Below are 20,809 nucleotides of genomic sequence, written 5' to 3' on the forward strand. Positions count from 1 at the left end.
ATGTATGTACTATATATGGTTATATGGTGCTGAAGTATTGAATTTTTTTCTCAAATCGTCTATATAATCTTAGCCCGCTATAGCCTTTTGTAGCCCTAGAAATCGCCGTGGCTATAGGCGTTATTTTAAACAGAGGCATGGATGCACCACGCTTGGTGGTTCTCCTCGTGCTGCTTGGAGGCTTCCTAGCTCCAACTGTGCTGCGTTGTACACCACGGCCTCGTGACGTACCATCGCATCCCTCGCCTCCGTGCGCACGGCGAGTACCCAACGGAGCACTTCTCATCAGGCTCGGACATGAGCATGGCCTCCTCCTCATCAGAGTCTTCGTCGATCTCCACCTCCTCAAAGTCGTCGTGGGCCTTCACCTCCTTCTCGGAGGAGGAAGATGATGACACCTCAATCGTCTACTCAGGCGGTGGCGACGCGCCGCAACCCGGGAGCTCTCAGTTGTCATGCATTTCCTTGCTTCCTCCACCTATTTCTTGCCGCCACCCTCTTTTTGCGCTCCCAGTTGCGCCACCATAGCCAGTCCTAGCTGTGGGGCTTGGAGATAGATCGAAGTTCGCGAAGATGGCAAGTGCTTCAAGAATGGGTAGGGGAAATTATGTTTATAGTTTTAATTTCTCGATTTTCACGGTGAAAAGTAGCAAATTGTTAGATAAAGAAAGTTAGTGTGGCGTATTGATGCCTATATCATATGTCCGACTTTGAGTTTCAGTCTCGTAGAGACCAAAACCATGAATTCAAATGTGGTGTGTAGTGAATTATAAGCTCTCCCAGGAAGTATGTGGTGTCAAAGGTTTTACTCTCTGAGATAAAAGATGCTATGGGTCGACTGCTTTTTAAATGAAATTGGATTTCTATTATGTTTTAGTTGACTCCTTAAACATTTGATTTGCACCGTGATTCGTGTTAATATGATAGTTACAGGTGGGTTGCAATGAGGTTTTCCTAGTTACAAGTGGGTTGCAACTAAGGTTTTCTTAATTGCAAGTGAGATGCAAATGCAATAAAGATTTTCTAAATTGTATGAATGTAAAATGCATACATGAACTTTGTCTTTTATCATATTTAGTTCTCACATATTTGCAATATATATGATGATAATACCATGCTTTAGAATGATTTATAGGGATTTACCAATTATCTCCTTTATTTGATTTATTACTCTGCAGAACAAGAAAAGCAGTTTTGTGTATTTTTCACTTTCAGAGACCTATACGGAGTCAAATTGACCTGTAATTTTTGGAGCGTCATTTTTTCATTCGGAGAAGCACCCTGGGACCTGGAAGCACACCTGGATAGCCTTGAGGCCTAAAAGATCCCAGGTGGTGCGTCCAAACATCTATGGCACGCCACTTGACCTCTTTCGGCCACCGATCGTCCAAATTGTGTGATCTTTTCGCCCACCAACGTATTTTGACCTAAAAATCAGTATATATGGCCTCAAAGAGCTATCGGGAGAGATGATTGGAGGGGGAAAATAAGTGAGCATAGGTCGTTCGGTTAGGGAAGTGGATGTACAACCTAGCCACCCAGGTTCAAGTCCCCATGGACGCAGAATTGGGTTCTTATTATTAAAAAAAACCCACTGTAGGGGCTTCCCCTACCGTATTCCTTTCAAAAAAAAGATTGGAGGGGAAAACTCTGCCGCCAGAGGGATCTCCACCTTCTCCAACATCTTCATCATCATCACCATGACCAAAGGAGAATAGTCCACCTCTGGACTACGGGTTTGTTGCAGTAGCTTGATCTATTTCTCTCATGTTCTTCATCTTAGTGCCATATGAGCGGCCTCACTTGATTATGGTCATATTTGTAATACTTATGTGGTGGATCCTTATTCTATGATATCTGATCGTATTATGTGTAAGATGTATTGATAGATGCATATTATGTACCCCGTTCTTAAGTAGTTGGGCTTATTTAACATCTATGTAAGAGCGTGTGTGGGGTGATGTGTGTATTAATGGAGTAGCATGGTTTTAGTGATTGAATAATGACAATAAATTCATGATCTATTATGGCTTTGCCTTTTGTTTTGCTACCTTACTAGGGATGAAGTGAATGCATGTGCTATGCTCGTCACGTGACAAAAGTGATGATCTTGTTTGGTCAAGGTAGCATATTTGACATTCAAACATCATGTTAAAGTATTTATGGCTATACTCTGTTAATTCTTAATACAAGATTGCATGAAGTTTTCCCTTTCTTGTGGAGTATAAGAGAGATGTGTTGCATCATCTCTATGTTAGGACATGATACCCATATGAATGCGTATCTTATTCATATTATTGTTTTGCATCCTTATATCTCATTTATGAATTACTATTTGTCCACTACAATTTAAAATAGAGAATAGTCAAGTGAACCCATGAACCCCGGTCCACTTTTTAACGTAAGAAACACCTTTAAATTGCTTTTATCTTATTTTCTATTTGTTGCACTATTTTAATATGAAAATATAAAAATATTTACTTTTCTTATTTGCATCCAAAACACCGAAAAACAATCAACCTTTTTACAGTTTTTACTTAGTTACTTTATTTCATCTAGTTCTACTCATTTTATTTTTACTTGTGTTTATTTACTTATGTGAAACCTTGTGCTTGATAACCACACGGTGGAGTTGGGGACAAGGTTTATTGATGCCTCCCACAAGCTCGGCACGCAAGATCAGTACATGAGTCCATCTATTTCGTTAATGGATGGGAGAACACTGCTAATGTCATGGTGCGACTGTCTACACAAACTAAAGAGAAGATCAACAGTTGACTGAACCAATAATGCATTCTCAGTTGGATCGACGACCTAAACATCCACTAATTAATTTGCAGAGGTCGGAAGGTCCAAACTGAGTTAGACCTGTGAGTCCCCAACATTGAGAACGTAGCTGGTAGTATATACGTGCACAAGAAAGTAAGGAAAAAAAAAAAAGCTAGATGCATGTGACGAATAAATAAGACTAGATAAGGAAGGCGACGAGGACAGTAATATCATCCTGCTTCCCGCCGCGGCGTCGGTCTCCTCGTAGCTTGCGGCTGTCGGAGCTGTAGGGCGAGTCCGTGGAGCCGCTCATGGATATCTCGTAGGCGACGCCCGCGACGACGTCCGCCATATTCTTGGGAGAGAAGCCGAGCGTGGTGCCCATCCGCACGAGCCGCTCCAGGTCGGCGTCGAAGACGTTGTCGAAGAGCCCGTCCGTGCCGACCACCAGGACGTCCCCGTGCCTCACAGCAATCTCGCCGACGTCCGCCTGGGTGATGCTGTCCCCGCTCCCGCGGCCATTGAGCTGGAGCGGGCAGTTGAAGCGCTTCTGCTGGCGCTGCGAACGGTGCAGGAGCGTGCCGTCCCGGAACACGGCGAAGGCGCTGTCCCCGATGTAGGCCCACTTGAGGAGAGCCGTCCCGGCGACGGCGAGCGAGAGGATGACCGCGGTGGATCCCCCGGTGGCGGCGGACGCGACGGTCTCCTCGTACGCCCGGTCCAGCAGCGTGTAGGGGCGGCAGACGTACGGGCGTGCCGGGCTCGGCCGTCAGCACCTGCTCGAAGGCGCTCGTCATGTAGGAGTACTAGTTGGGTTGGGGAGCCGGAATCCAGGTTGGAGGGGTCCATGTTTAATCGATGGGAGGTGTGAACGGAAACAAATCGGCAGACCCATCGATCGCTCCCATTCCGACGTGGGCGCGGATGCTCACCCGCGCGAGCGCGCATGCATCCGCCAGCTAAGCGTAATTAATGCTCTCCATCCCTGGTGTGGTGAGCGCGCCTTTCCATTCACGCCGTGTAGTGGGCGGCCTCGTGGACGGTCGCGCCTAGTACAACCGTGTGCGACTCGTACGTATGACACGGTCGATCCATCACGTGCGCGGCGCACAAACTCCCCCGCCCCGCTTCGATTAATTCCGTGTACTAGTACGTCTTTGCTCACGCGCGCATGCATTAATTAAGAACTCCGGGGCTGCTGCCTGCCCGCCGTCATTCGTCGGCTTTTCATTTTCTTCATTCCGCAGCACAACCATTCATCCATTTCCCACGTGGCCAAAGCCTGACCCACGTTTTATACCCAGATTTATTTGAGGCTTGAGCCAAGAAAATACTATACACGCAAAATTTAACACTTGTGACGCATGCCTTCACTTCTAGTTGGTTCTGTTTATCCTCAACGAGTGAGGAGGATACCTCCCGGGTCGCCACGCACGGGCAACTCCGGAGGCGATACCCACCAAACACTAGAGCGCCGCCGGGATCCCCTCCTCCGGCCGCTGCCGCCGCCAGGGCCGGCGGTGGCGGCCACGCCTGGCGGGTCCCCTACGTGCGGAGGCGGGACGCCATGGGCGGCGCGGCGAGCAAGTGCGGTCAGCGGCGCGGGGGCTTCTCGGGCTCTGCGACGCACGGCGGAGGTCCGGGGAGGGATGCGGCGCGGCGCCACATGGCGGAGGCCGACGAGGCCTGCAGCGGAGCGGAGCAGGAGCGACGTTGGGAGGCGCTGGGCGTGGCCGGTGCGGGAGGTGGTGGCGCGGAGAAGCTCGGCCAGGGAGAGCCTCGGCGAGCTGAGGTCCGCCGCCTCAAGTCCGGCGCGGTCTACGTCGCCCGACGGTGGAGAGAGGAGGATGGAGTGCATGCCCGATCTGGGTTTGCTGGGCCGGGGCGAGCTGGACGTGGGTGGGCGCCTGGAGTGGGCGAGGTCCACCGCGGGCAGCGTTGCTCCGGCTGGAGGGGAGCGTGGAGGCTGCGGTGCCTGGTCGGGATGGAGGTGGAGATGGAGTTTGACCTGATCTTCGGCGTTGCGGGGTGTGTCGGAGTGGTTTGCAGTTTTTTGCGACTTCATCGTTGAGGCGCTGTGGCGATAGTGGTGAGAGGCTCAAAGGGGCTCTGCCCATGCTCTAGGTTTCGGAGATGGTCGACGACTCGGATGAAAGTCTTGCCCGGCTTGGGTCGGGCCGGTGGCGACGGCGCCCGTGGGCGTCGTTCCCCTCCTTGGAGGCGTCGCCGTGGAGTGTCGACATCTCCCTACCCTGTTGGAGTTTGGGTGTCTTCGGGCGAAAGCCTCGATCCGGTGCGGATCGGCACGATGGCGGCGTCGTCTACGTCATGACTCTGTTGGGAGCTTCGTGCGAGAAGACACGATGCAGAGGTTCCTTGCGGCTTTAATCTGGTGGCGCAGCGGTCCGCGGCAGTTTTCCAGGGCGCTATGCACGTCTTTGCTGGCATGTTCTTGAGGACATCTTCTTGGGTCCGACCAAGTCCCGTCATTGATCTCCTTCGGATGGTGCGTCGACAAGGAAGGTCTTTCCGGAGTTGTTCATCTACGGAGGTGCCTGGCGTCGGTCGAGACGTGGCTTGGTTCTTTACTTAGGACAGGTGCTTTGTGTTGTGGTTGTTTGGTCTGTAGCCGGTGTTGCGTGGGGTTACCCTCGTTGCTTATAGCGAGTGGTGCCGTTCTTGTACTCAAACCTCTGCCTTCTATAAAGATATGGTACTCCTTTGGCGTACTCTTGATTTTTTTTAAACACTTGTTAAAGAAAAAGAAAAGGAAAAAGAAAACTTTTGTCATGTGTTTGTTCTTCGCCAAGTGAATTCGTCGTGTGTTTTATGCTTTGTACCCCGCGTTTTAGCACTATGCAAAGACGTAAATACACACAACAAAGATCTCATTTTCCTTACTAACAGTGTTCAAAACATTGACAGAACCTTCTCAAATCTTTACGAATTTTCGATGAGATAGAACCTAATAAATGCATCTAACACCTTTAAACAACATGGATACCTCCCTACCATCGCCTGAGCCTGACGACCCATCTCACAGCTGTGTTTAGTCACGCGCGCATGCGTGCATGCGGTGCACTCGTGTGTTAACTAATTCGCCAAATTCCGTTGGCGCGTATGTAAACATGCTCACCCGCGCGCATGCGCCGCCGTCCTACCACGTCCATCAACTTACCCTTATTAATTCCTGGGCTTGACCTCAAATTAACAAACAAAACAGAAACCGTTCATTCATTGATCCATCTCATATCATACCGAGCTACCTGCTCACATGCATCCTCCACGCCAACTGATGAATGAATGAAAAACAAAACAATCCCCATCCATCTGGATTATATATATGCTCACGCACCAAACCGTATTTACAAGCTAGCCAGTTCCAACCAGGGCCGGCCCTAGGGGGGGCGGGCGGGGCGACCGCCCTGGGCCCGGGAAACCAGGGGGCCCCAAATTCCTGGATAGTCAAGGTAGCAGCAGAGGTTATGTGGCGGCGCCATTGGAGCATGGCAGAGTTTTAAGATCTTGCAGTTCCGAAGAAGATGGAGAGCGAAGCGTTATTCTGCCTACTGGGCTGGAAAGGCTCTTTTTATTTGCTTATACGTACTGGGCTTTATTTGCTTGGTCAGCTTGGGCCCCTTTCCCCTTGGGATCAGTAAAGAGGATTCACAACGTGAAAATAATTCACGCTAGGAAAATATGAATTCAAACAATACTAAGGCTGGTTTTAGTTTATTGGTCCACACGACCAAAACATCCATCGACCCTCGTTCAACCCCTAGTTCCCCTCGTGGCTTTGTGTTAATATGTGACACTAATTTGTTTAGAATATTTAAAAATCAGTATTATCCTTCCATATTGTGCAAGGTTTAAAAAATCAAATTGAAAAGTGCAGATTTCTTATTTAGTCTTGCAAAGCGAGAGTCAATGTAGGTCGACATACTTGCTATGTAATCCGCGAGAGTGCTTTCGTGTTTTCTACCGTCCATTAGACTATACATATTCATGGATAGAAGATTGCACTACACCGTCCACCATCGGCACATCGTGGTTCTTGTGAGAGTGGATGCGTTTCGGTAAGATAGATATTGACAATCCCTCACCAACAACTTTTCATCTTGGAATATCAAAACTTTAAGACTATAAACATTATTTGGCATCAGTATTGATTTTGTATGATTCATGAACTCTTAGCACATATGTCTTTTACAAAAAAAAAATGAAGATGACGCAATGGGGTATTTTCCCACTATTTTTAGCTAAAAATAATTTAAATATTTATCGTTAATATTTCATATGTACATATATAAATTACTATTTGAGGTTTTAGGGCCCTAGGTTATAGTTTCGCCCCGGGCCCCAAAAATCTCAGGACCGGCCCTTGTTCCAACTCTCAGATCGGGTCTTTATTTGCCATGTGTTTGTTCTTCGCCAAGTGAATTTGTCGTGTGTTTTATGCTTTGTACCCCACCCTTTAGCCTAAATACACACAACAAAGATCGGGGTTTCGTGTTGTTGCGGTCAGAAACCCACCGGCGAGCAACGACGGGCAACACAGTAGAGCCGGGAACAACTTAGGGCTGCGGCTGGCCCTGGTCCCTCCGAGCGACGGCCCGCAAAGCCTCTAGAACGCACGTCCGATGCTGGTGCAAGGGCGTGCCACCTGACCTATACCTAGTCAGGAAGGTGATGGAGATGCCTCGCTTAGTTTCCTGCATGGCATACACGTAAACATTAAATACGAGCCTCGATCGGCTCTCAGGTTATCCTGTGAATCGGCTCAAGGAGCCGATCCACCCATGATTCGTACGAGGTGCACGAATATATGGTGGTCCTGCTTGATCAAGATAAAGCTAAAGCGATCTACGACGATTTAGGGTTTTCACCGCATAATCGGATCATCCTACTCACGATTGGGCCTCGCGGTCACGTACGGTGATCGTAAGCCGGTCCTAGACAAGGCCTAAAAACCAACACGAGGTTGATCCTCGGAACATCCTGTCTAGGGCTAGCAAACGACACCCTACGCGTCGCTGGATCCTCCAACCCTTTGTAAGGCCTAACTATTGCAGATATTAAACTAATCCTTGAAGAACAAGGAGCAACCGTAACGGATCGGATCTACTAAATAATGATCAAGCGGGGTGCCGCCCCTACACCTAAGATAGGTGTAAGGGCGGCTAGATGTATAAGGGTTGCACTACGACAGCATATGATACGAAGAACAATGCTAACCCTAACACATCTAAGATAACTACGTTGCTCGCCATCAAAAAGGCTTCAGTACGAGCAACGCATGAACAACGAAATAAGCTTGTGCTGCCTAGATCGCAAGGCATGATGCTTACCGGAAGAAACCCTCGAGACGAAGGAGTTGGCGATGTGCCGAGATTGATTTGTGTTGAACGTTGGTTGTTGTTTATTTCATAAACCCTAGATACATATTTATAGTCCAGGGGACTTTCTAACGTGGGAAAAATCCCCACCGTGCACGAGACAAACTCTAACTAACCGACACGTATCCTACTATATTACAGATACACGGGCCAACTAGCCCAAACTTTGCATAACAGGCCGATTCACGTATTTCTTCCATGTATATTCTTCAAATCCATCTTGATCGCGGCCCACCTCTGACTCGGTCAAATTCTGGTGATAACACCTGTAGCGAGAGCGTTCAAGAAATTGACAGAACCTTCTCTAACCCTCGACAAATTTTCGATCAAATAGCACCTGATAAATTCATCACCTTTCTGCGACTTGGATACCTCCCTGCCGTCACGCGGCTCCACGAGGACGTCTGCCCTGCAACAACAACGACGAAGGAGACCGGTACGTGAGCAAACCTGCCGGCCACTGCGCCATGGTCTGTGTTGCCCAGGCTTTCTCCTTCGCGAGTCTTGCAAATGAGAGTGTTTCCCTTAGATTATTCATTTTAAAACTTGTCATTGTTACCTAAGCTACATGCTTTCAAATTTCGATATGAAAAATAAATAGCACTCACGTACATACGTGCATCCTCTACATGCCAAAAAAATTATTTCGATTTTTTATTTTGAAAACCGAGGCAAACCCTTTACCCCATCCATCAATTAAGCATAAGGTGCCCAACTTTTAAAAGAAAACTGGGCGAAAACATACAATAACAGGGCTAAGCCCACACTCGCATCCACCCACACGCCACGGTGTGGGGCACAATCGGCCATCATATGGCACCGTGAGAAGAGGCTGGTATAGTAGCTCCAGCACCGAAGATGGGCCTTGGAGAGGAGATGCGCAAGACCCCCGTCGAATAGGACCTTCACCGCCGTAGCGCCCTCGGAGGTCATCGCACACTGCCCAATGTAGCTTCGACTTCGCATCAAGAGAAGACCAGCACAAAGACACTCAGACATGCCGGAATGGAGCCGACAACATGATCTTGCCGCTCACAAACCTTGCTCATCACCAATGTCGTTGCCTCACTAGCTTCCCACCAGAACTCCCAAGTCACCCATCGCCCAACACTCGGGGCCGCCGCCCTGTCATTCCGTTGCTCCGCCACGCCCTGCACGGTCAACCAAGACTACCACCTACCGGGGCCGCCGCCACGACATACCGCCGCTCACTCTCGAGCTGTAATGTCGCACGAACCAGCAGCCCGTAGCCCAAAGCTACCAAGAGCAGTCGGCTGCAGACTACAAACATCACACCAACTCATCTGGGGCTGCCGCCCAGACATAAAATCCGACCGTTCCCTCTAGGACGCACCAGCACGAGCTGACTTCCCTGCCGCCCTCATAGCCAAGGTCACCACCCAAGCCGTGACAAGCTGCAGCCATGCACCATATAGTTGCAGCCGCACCGCCTTCCGGGGCCGCCGCCTCAGCGCTCCGCATCCCGCTCAAAGCCGCCGCCTCAACATCCTCAATCCCCGCCGGCACGATGACACTGGATGGCAAACGTACCACCGCTGCCCAACAAGGCAGTGCTCTCCAAGACGACGCCTCCAAGGAGGATACGATGGAGACCGACGCCATCGCCCACTCTAGCCGAGGCAGGAACTTGTGTTTTCACCCGGAGTGGGTGAAACCTTTGTGGCAAGGGAGGTATGAGCCCCACGACGATGCCTCCAAGGAGGGGTATGAGTGCACGATGTCCAAGGACGTCGTCAACATCGGCACCGACCCAAGTCGGAGCTGAGTTCTCGGAGCAACATCTGCCAAAGCCAGGGCAGCCGGAGCCTCACAATTTTTTTCCGATAAAGGGCACTTTATTACGAAACACCCGGCCTCTGCATAACTATGATACACACAACCGTCCCAACATAGTACAAGTTCTCAAAAAGTAAATACAATAGTTCTGAAATTCATGAAAGAGAAGCTAGTTACACCAACGGTGCTGCAATCCTATGATTATGCAGCCAGCCATGTTGGGTAATAAACTCCTTGACCGTATTCTCTAACCGTGTAGACACCTCCTTAGCCGGAGCCTCACAAGAGCACCAATGCCACCAGGAGTCGACACCTCACCGGCCGCCACCCACGCCAGCCAACAAAGGCAGCAGGCCATGACGTGGATCACCAAGCTCCACCGCAAGACCATCCACGGCAGCCCCTCACGCCGTGGCAAATGCCATGCCTGGCCTCGCCGAGAGCCGCAGCCGCTGCTGCGGGGTCGCCACAGACCCAGATTCCGTTGGATCGTGCTGCTATGTATTTTGATTCCAACGCCTCCATGATAGCCTCAATCGAAACTCATCATACTCACAAGCTCGCGGAAAAAGATTTCGATGGAGAAATCTCCGGGCATCGAAAATCCTAGCACACCGCTTACATGCTAGTTCCGTCGTTCCGCAAAGATAGGAGAAAAAGAATTGAGCGTATGAAGTCTTTTCTCCTCGCGTTTGTTACCAAACGACATCTTTCCGGATCTCTCTAGTTTTAACGACAAAATCGAAGTCACATGTATTCCATCAATCAAGGGCCTTCGGTCCGCAAATTCTCGCGCGTGGGTCCTCGTCTCGTCGGTCGTCGCGTTATTGACCATGCAGAGCTGGGATGAACTGACCTCCTAGCAATACATTTCAACTCTAAACATGACCGTGATGCAATTGATCCATCTGATTCTGTCCACTTGCTCACATATTTGCCAGCTTGTAGATGCAACATTCGACATGCAGCATGCTCACGTATTTGGACATCAACATGCTCTTCCACTCCAACCGCATGAACCATTATTCATCCATCTGGGTTCTGCGTGCAGCGTGCTCTCACAAAATCATACTACTCCGTAGTAGCTAGCTGCATTTCGTTGCTGAAGGCGACAAATAAATGCAGTGTCTTAAGTAATGTACGCATTTACTCGGTCGTGGCAGAACATATACTGAGTATATACATACAGTGTCGTAAATAATGGCTGTCTTTACCAGTGTAATTTTTTTAACACTTGCTAAAGAAAATAAAAATCTTTTGCCATGTGTTTGTTCTTCGCCAAGTGAATTTTTCGTGTGTTTTATGCTTTGTACCCCGCATTTAGCAGTCGGCAAAGACATCAATACACAACAAAGATCTCATTTTCCTTACTGCGGTGTTCAAAACATTGACATAACCTTCTCTAATCTCTACGAATTTTCGATGAGATAGCACCTGATAAATGCATCTAACACCTTTCTACGACATGGATACCTCCCTACCATCAAGCGGCTCCACGAGGACGCCTGCCGTGCCACACCAACGATGAATGAGACCGGTGATCATGCCGGGAGTTGTTAGCCTAGAACAACCACATTCTCCGCTAAATGTCTATTTTAGTACCACTTTGTGTCCCGGGAACAAAAAAACTACCACATTTTACCAAGATTTTCGCAAAAAAAACACTAATCGCTAATTCATAACAAATTGACACAAAAACTGATAGGTGGGACCCACCTATCACTGTTGTTTTGCTGATGTGGACCGGGACCAGCTGCTCACATTAAGAAATTGAAAATACCGTTGCGCAAAGATGAGGAGAAAAAGGATTTTCACGTATGAAGTCTTTTCTCCTCTCTAGTTTTAATGACAAATCGACCATGCAGAGCTGGGATGAACGGGCCTCTCCTAGCAAATCGCAATCTGGCCATTTCGACACTAAACCGCCTAAACATGACAGTGATGCAATTGATCCATCTGATTCTGGCCACTTGCTCACGTATTTGCCACCTAGTAGATGCAACATTCGACTTGCAACATGCTCACATGTATTCGGATATCGCTGGATCGACGTGCTCCAGGCCAAAACAACATCAGGCAGCAGTCGACCATACTTGAAAAACAGGCAGCTCTCAGGTACAGTGCCTCAATATATGTCTACCCAAAACAAAAACAAATGGCATTGGGCTGTGCTCCGGTGTCCCCCCTGGCGAATGACGTTCAGGTGGTAAACGTGTGTTTGGTTCGTGACCAGAAAATATGGATGATCCCATCCCAAAAGCCGAATATTTCCGAGAAAGGCTGGACCATAAGATCCGTGAATTTCATGACTAATCTCACTAGCCGCCTGAGAATCCATGGTCATCGACGCGACTCCGACACCTGCCACCGTCGTATGTGTGGCTCCCCAGCTCAGCGGCGGCCACCATGTCACGGCGAGCGGCGGGCTTGCTTTTCCACGTGGCTCCCCAGCTCGACATCGGCGGCCTCCAGGGCGCGGTAAGCGGCGGGCTTGATTTTCAACGTGGCTCCCTAGCTCAGCGGCGGCGGCCTCCATGGCGTGGTGAGCAACAAAGTTGCTACGTCTGCGCCACACCTAGTCGACAGAAACGGCCTCGCTAAATATGTGCGGGTAGTGACCTTGCTAGGCACGGGTAGGCGGCCGCCCGCTAGGTCCGGCCTCCACCACAAAGGGAAAAGGACCCGTTAATTACATATTAACCGGTGTGTTAATGGCATATTTATATTTTTCTATTAATTGTTAATTAAACATATTTTACCCCATCCCATCCTGTATATGTTTGCCAATGAACCAAACACACATGTTAAGTCAACCCACGAAGGGGTATCAGCAGATCCTAGCCGTCTAAATAGAACAAAGTTTAGAGGAGGGGGGGGGGACACCGGAGCAATAGCCAATGGCATTAACACTGAATTTCTCTCACAAACAATGAATTTGTCTGACAACATTAAGAAAATATACCACATATATAATAACCAATTGGTCTAACAGTAAAGCGTGACCAAAGAGAGAAATTATACTTTTTCCTCGAAACGGGCTTTCGCTCCGCTTTATAAATAAATCCACACACACAACCAAACCGAGACAAGGTGATGAAAAGAACCTCTTATAAAGCAGATCAAGGATAAAGAAACAACGTACAACAAAAAGGCAAGACTTGCCACCAAAAGCCAACGAAGCGAAATCGAGGGGGGTCGGATCTCAACGACGACACCCCCAAGAGGGTAACGACGCACACGCCACCGCCGCCGAGACCACAAGGTCAGGGATTTTCACCCGGAGCCATAGAGCAACGAAGATAGCCACAACGGCGCCCCCAAGAGGGTTACGGCATCCGCAGGCACTGTCACCGTTGGCGTTGAAACGCTGAGCTTTCACCGGTAAAAATCTTCGCACACACCCGATATCTCGAGCCGTCTAGAGTCTTCGAGCTCAAGCTTCCGAACACGATCTGGGAGAAGCCGGTATGCCACACCATCACCTCCTGGAACCCCCACCGCCTGCTTGTCGCCATCCAAATGACCAAAGAACAAGGCCACCACCGCCACCACGTCGCTCACTAGGTAGGCCGGTGACGAGGAAGCCCGCATGGGTGGAAGCCACAACCAACCAGAGGAGAAACGTCCTCCACCGCCATAGGCGGTTGCCACACGGACAAAGCTGGGCCTGTCAGGGCCAATCAGGCCTAGACCACGCCTAGGTCAGGCCCAGATCATCCCAACTAGCCCCGTTGCCGCGCTGCAACGCCATGGCCGACACCAGCAACCTACAGGGCGAGCTCCACTACCTACCGCACCTCCATTGTTGTCGGGGACCCAACGGTATGCCGCCGCCGTTCGACCGTAGTGTTGAGACCTCCAGGACTAGACTACAACGAGGCCCACCCAACCCAGATCGGGCCCGGAGGGCCAAGATCTGGGCCTGCTGCCCTAAGCCACCATGGCAGCCTCCCTGGACGACCTCCACACCGTCGGTCGTCCACACCTACCTGCCACCAACACCCTGTGCGCGCAGCGTAGCGGCTCTCGGCCCTTTTCCGCCGTCTAGGTCGCACCATCGCCGGCCGGTGGTTCCCCATGCAGCCCTCCGCGTGCACGGGTAAGGGAAGGTCGCCGGCACCGCCCAAGCTTAATTTGCCTGTCTGCTCAAGCCGGCAGCAGCGGAGGGGAGGAACTGGAGAGAGTGGAGTAGGGTTTCGCCCCGTGTCGCCCGCGGGGGACAAAGCAGGAGCCCAACAAATTCTACCTTTTGGGTGCCTGTTTTGACTAGCTCCTGGACTGGAGCATCGAGGTGGCCATTGTGGGCGTTGGCGGCGTGTAGCTCAACCTTGTTCAAATCCAGCAGCTCAGAATAATACTTATTCAAGGATATAACAAGAACAATACATTCATACTTACGATAACAAAAAATAACTAGAAATAAAATATAATTGACAAATGCGTTTTTTCAAGAGATCAAAACAACTACCGATCAAATCAACAACTTAACCATGGCGAGGATAAAAGAAGCACTCACTTGAGTGGTAGGTTGTAGACGAAACAAGCATAGCACCACCGCCACACAGCAGCGGCCTACCACTCGGGCATGCGGCAACTACCGACGTAACACATAGTTGCAGATCTCTTATCCTGGCCAGGCATGTCTAGGTCATCGTTCCTTTGCGTGTCACCAGTGTCTTGCAGATGTCGTCAATGATAGTCTGCTTCCTCCGCCTCGTCCTGGTTCCACCTCTGACCTCCATTCCAATGAATAAAGCGTCCTCTCTATTGTGTTTTTCCTTTGATAAAAAATACAAAAATTATATAAAAAATGATGGTATAAAATTAGCATCATTAGAAAGTATGTTTCAATACGAATCCAACGATAATTACTTAATATAATCAAGAGTTTGTTGCTCAATTTTTGCGGTCAAAATTCATCTTAAAATGCGCGTGCGTTTAGTCATTGAAACGGACTGCAACATCCCGCTGCCTAGCACACAAGATGTTCATCCATTCATTCAATTCATACAAGTTCTAATTGTTTCATAGGCAGCAAAAGAAATGCTTCAATTCTTAGTTTCTTATACACGCACTGCCACCTATTCCCACAAGTTATATTCCACACAACATGGAAAAAAGAAACAAAACTAGTCAAGATTGCATGGAGCAGGAAGCGGAGAAGAGAGAACTCAACAACGTGGGCAGCATGTCAGGGACGTGGCCGGCGAGGAGGAGCTCGGAGAGGATGGCTCTGCCCTGTCATGAGCATGAACCGACGACGGGGTGGAGAGGCAGCAGAAGCATCCCTCCGTTGCAGTGGGATGAGGGCAACATCAGTCCAGTCACCCACCTGACGCACGTGGATGGAGCAATCTCGGCATCTCGGCGTCGCTCATCCTGGCGTCCATAGCCTTCCCCACGGGAAACCAAGAGCAGGCGTGGCTCGGTCGTTGGTTCTTAGCCGAAGACACATAGGGGAGCAAGGCAAGACATCCCCAGTATGTCAGAAAGCCGAGGATGGGAACCGGGGCTACTTCGGAGGTGCTTGGGGAAGCGTGTAGGAGGGAGGCCATGCTAGTCTTTGGTCGACGACCGGGCTAGGCATTGCATGCGCAACGTGATTGGAGGCGAAACAGAGGTGTCAGTTGGGGGGGGGGGGGTCAAGCGGGGATTAGGGGTAGGTGATATGGCGGTGAGCGGCAGAGCTGTAGATGCCGAATAGCTTCAGCGATGGTGGCGGCCGACGCGAGAGACGAAAGCCCGGAGCTGAGTTGATCGAGAGAGAGAAGCAATAACACTATGTCTGACACCACCGACGTAGCACAATTGTGGAGAGGAGGGGATAGGGCATACTGCACCGTGTTTTCTTGGAGAGGTCAGGAGTCATTGGATCAGATTGCACGAATTGAAATGTCTGGAATTACATTGATAAGATGGAATCTCTCTCCACTAGTTATTACATTGTGGTTAATCTAGAAAGTTGACGGAAGCATTTTACACTATCCGTTTGGCATTATAATTCCAGAGAGCATTTTAAATTCATTAGAGGTTATAAGATCTATCTTATTATGGCCCTCTCGCTTAATGCATGTTCATTTTTTCTCTCTTCTCTTATGCATGTGAAAATATTGATGTATACAGTGATTAATAATGAAAGTTATGAACTTTCTTGGTTTTTATGAATTGGCTCTAAGGCCTTATAATCCTGGACATAGGGAGTATATTAGAGATAAAATAAACGGCTGTGTCGGAAGAAATGTAAAAAATGAATTTATTAATTTAAAAATATTTTACTACTCCCTCTGTTCCTATAAAGGATGTCCGAGGATTGTTTACATTTTGATAGTGGCTAGACACATCCAAATTTAAATCTAAAACATCCTTTGGGCCTCATTTGTAAACACTGAACTCTTATGATTTAGTGTGTATAATCCAACATGTTTTGGGTGAAAACACTAACATCACCCGATTCCCTTCTCACGCCCAAGAAACACGAGAGTAATAAAACACGGCATGCACCTCGTGTCTGAAAAACTAGTCAATCTGATGTGCTTCTATTATTTTACTCGGACTAACAAGACTATAAACCAGGTTGCCAAGCGGGTTGAAGAGTGTATTTTCGAGTAATGGGCTAGGCTGGTAAAATACACATGTATCCACCTAGAAACCAGGCTGCCAAAAAAAACTTATGGGGCGGAGGGGCTATTGAAAAGGTATCCACAATGGTCGTTTAATATTTTGTGCTAACGAAGAGCTGCCGCCTGAAATGGACAAGCTCGCACTGCTGCGACCTTACCTTGAGCTCGCACCACCCGGACCCACCACTAGCCCTCGTGATCCATGGTTTCCTTCGTGGAGTGGGGTCCTATCTCGTGGAGCTAGATCGGAAAACTCGAGGGAACGGTAGAATTTCCTAGTCATGGCCCTTCGGAACCATATACTACGTGTATAGTAGTTTCGTCGCATCCTTGTTCATACTTTTTCGTTGATCAATATTTGGCACGTGTTCAATTTTTATTGTCCTTGTACATATATTTGCATGAGGGAGATGTGTGGATTGTATGTGCCAACTAATTGCATAGTTAAGACGCTAAGTACTACCTTCGTACCAAAGTATAAGTGTTTTAAATTTATCTAGATATGGATAAATCTAGACAAACTTATATTTATAGTACATCCGTATCTAGGTAAAATTACAACACTTATTTTTAAACTGAGGAGAGTAGCCTCGTTCTAACTTTTTTGAAATTTCCGTTTTACCCTGCGTTCTGAACTCGTTGCCAGTTGATTCCCTATTTTCCCCCGAACGGTTGTCTTCCGAAGAATTAAAAAACTTTCGCAAATCACTCGCCTCCCACTTGTTTCCCTCGCCTCTCTCTGCTTCATGGACTTCACCCTCGCGTCCATCTTCTTTCTTCCCTCCGGACGACTAGACAAATCAGACCACACTACCGGCGAATTGATGGACGACGAGGACCAACCGCTCATCGTGGAGAGCAGCGCCTGCGTCAGCGACGACTAGCTGAACGAGCTGTGGTTTTTGGCATAGGAGAGTGCGCAACCAGAGGATGACAAGCTAGTCGTCGAGGCATGTGTGCTTCAGCTCCGCCCCTCCTTCCGTAAAGGCCAGATGCGCGAGGTGGATGGCCATGGCCTTAATTTCGTCGCTCGGCAACGACGAGCCGATGGAGATCCCTGCCGCAGCACGCGCCGAGGATGCGAACCTCGTCGGAGTTCACGAACTTGGCCAGGCAGGCAGCGCACTCGAGTGCGCCTTCATGTCGCCGTGATCGTGCGGAAAGACTGCACCTGCATGCAAGCCAAAAACAGATGATGATTAGATTAGTCATGAAGAAACAACGCCATATCATGATTGGTAATGCTGAAAGAGAGTCGTGGAATGCAGGAAAACCTACCATCTCGTGTGTCCATGATCGTCATCTCCACCATGCTCCCATTGTGGCCATGCCCACGCTCTCCATCGCCCAGTCACCCGACCTTGTCTCCATCGCGCGTGACCGCTGTTAATTTGGCCAACTTCGACTTCGCCCAGTCCAGCACCTCGTCCACCATCTGCTCCTCGGCTGTGAGCTAGAAGAAGAAAGGCAAGGAAGGAGTGAGAAGGGATGGCTTCCATTCTTTTAGCATCGGGAGGATTTATAGAGGGGTAAATTAAAGTTCAAACAGAAAATGCCTAAAGAAGTAGCGCTCTAAAACTGGACCAAAAATTGGCTTCTAGCAGCATATTGTGTGATTGTTGTCTAGCTTTAAAGTCTACACACTGGATGATGGAATTTCTGATGGGATAGCTAGCTGGTGTGGCCATGGCTTTTCTGAACGATGCATATGCATCTGTTCAGCAGTTAATTTGCTAAGACGTACGCTATGCTGCAGCACAAGCAGACGCACCACTATGTCGCCGGTGCAAAAGAGTGTGAAACCGGAGTCAGTTACCTTCACCTGTGGTGTCTTTGATACTGATGTTGGCATGTTGCTATCATCTCAACTAAGGCACACACCTTGCGGCCTCAAATCTCATCGGCATGACATCCCACGCCGTCGTCAAGATTATAGGACTACCCAAAGCCGACATATCAAGCCACGTCATAGCACTCGGTAGAGGAGACATAGCGGTGGGCAAAAAAACCGATGACCGAAACCGACCGAACCCAAAAAGACCGAGACCGAAATAACCGATAAAAAATTGGGTAGAAAATTTTATAGATCGAATTTAGTTTTGTCAATTCGGTCATTTCTTCCAAGTAACCGAATAGACCGAACTGACCGAATTTTACGTGAGAGAATTGTCCCAATCTTTAGAATTGTGTGAGGTGCATGAGATGTGGTATTCTTAAATGTAGATCAAACTTCTCTAGAATTGTTACTAGATTGTTCAACGTTTATTTCCGCCATTTGATAATATATGCGTGGAAAACATCCAAAATTCATCTAAAATGTTGCCAACTTATTACTAAATAATGTTTAATATTAGTGTTGACAACATTGACCATGATGTTCGGTCATGACCGAACCCGAACCCGAATTATTGGATACCTGAATTTGTCGGTTAGTAAAACAAGCAAGTATATTTTGATTTTCATTTTTTATTGACCGAATTCTAAATAAAATAAAATACAGAAACCGAATTGTTGGTCATGACCGAATGCCCACCCCTAGACATACCTATGGCGTCGTTGCCAAGACTAACCCATTCTTTTTTTTTTGAAAGATCATCAAATGATGGCTTTTGATGTATTAGCAGAGGGAAATTCGTTCAACGGATTGTATAACAAGAGGCCGGTGTCGCCGTACAAAATTACGTCCGGAGAAGGGGAGCAAAGGAGAGAAAAGAAAAAAAATCAGGAACGAGCCAACCATCCTCGTGGCACTGCTCCGTCACCCCTGCGAACATAACCACATCCCATGCCTCATGGGACATGGAGGCATGGCCGAATCATGTTCTGAGGCCGCCGCCTTGGCATCCAACCGCCGTCCGGGGCCGCCGCCCAGCGCCTTTCGACCTTGCCAACGAAGCCACGCTGCACGACAACCGAGACTCCTAGAAAGCACCAATGATTTCAAGGTGGTGTCTTCAAGAAGATAGCGATGAGGGCGCTGCCACCGCTCACTCCATTGGAGTTTGGGTTATCGCCTGAAGAAACCTTGGCCTTCATGGTGTGGGAGGGGCGGGTTCCACGACAATGCATTCATGAAGGAGTAGCGACGCCTGGAGACATAATCATTGTCGACGCCAGCCCAAGGCTGGTGCGAGGCTTTCGCCCGGAATACCGACACCCAACTGAGCTCCGAGGGGTGCCATGCCACACGAGTCATATACATGCGTAGCGACGACCTCACCGCCGACCGCCAACTGCGGCAAATATAGGATCAGCTGCGGCACCTCCTAACGCAGCTGATGTGTGCGTTGAACTAGAGCACCTATATGCTGCATTTCGGGGCCGCCGCCCCGACATCTCAGAAACAAAGACCCACAAATTACTGCAGGAACACGTCGTCTCCCATGCCGCACTCCTCTGAGACGGAATGCTCGGGCCCGGCAAGCCTAGATCTAGCCCGCGCGGGTCCAGATCTGGCGAGCCACCTTATCGTCGGAATTCATTCAAGGCGAGAAGACACCAACATAACCAGCTCCACATCAGTCGTGGGACGACTACATCGGTTACGCCAATGGAGTTTATACGGGCTGATCATATAGTCATGCCTAAATAACTTAATACCATGAGGGGTCTCGATCGATCTAGGGAACCGGGAGGGAGACTGGGTGTGATTGCGCTTTTTGGCCCACACCGTAAGAGTTTACCAAGTTGTAAAAACTCGGACACTCGACACATTTTTTTGGTAGATCCAACCCTAGACCTAACCCAAAATTTAAACTCAAAATCCAAACCCTTTACTTAAACCCTATATTTTTGCCCTAGACCTAAACCTTACACATAACTCGAGGTTCATCTACAAGACAACCCTAGCTATTCGATGGGCCAAGCCTTGTCTCCCCCAATCTTCTCATCGAACGTGGTTAATCCATGTGATTTTTCTCTTTATATTGCCCTTATATACCCATATGCAAGATGATTAGAATTTGGACCCTTCCTAGGGTTGTTCAGAGAGACCCTATTTTGTGGGCCCAATGACATTTACCCCATCGCTTCCCACCGAATGTGGTGATTCCATGTGATTTCTCTCTCGAATCCACCCTTATAGACCCACATTAGGAACCCATCGAAGAGGGTGAAGATTTCCGACCATTCCTATCGCCGCTTAAAGACAAACCTCCTACCTTTCCATCGGAAGTGGTGATTCCAAGTGATCTTTATGTTTACAACACCCTTATATACCCATATTAG

The 20,809-nt window shown here is 48.8% G+C and overlaps 1 protein-coding gene across 1 annotated transcript in view; it reads right to left on the minus strand.

The window, feature by feature from the left end:
• Positions 1 to 2,968: 2,968 nt before the first annotated feature.
• The window catches only part of LOC127318310 (putative protein phosphatase 2C 23), a 50,604-nt gene continuing 32,763 nt past the window's right edge, over positions 2,969 to 20,809 (minus strand). The window contains exon 3 of the mRNA XM_071822083.1: positions 2,969 to 3,295. Coding sequence (XP_071678184.1) covers positions 2,969 to 3,295 — 327 coding nt within the window. The remainder of the gene's footprint in view (positions 3,296 to 20,809) is intronic.

This window comes from Lolium perenne, chromosome 6 (assembly GCF_019359855.2).
Source record: "Lolium perenne isolate Kyuss_39 chromosome 6, Kyuss_2.0, whole genome shotgun sequence".
Classification (NCBI taxonomy): Eukaryota; Viridiplantae; Streptophyta; class Magnoliopsida; order Poales; family Poaceae; genus Lolium; species Lolium perenne.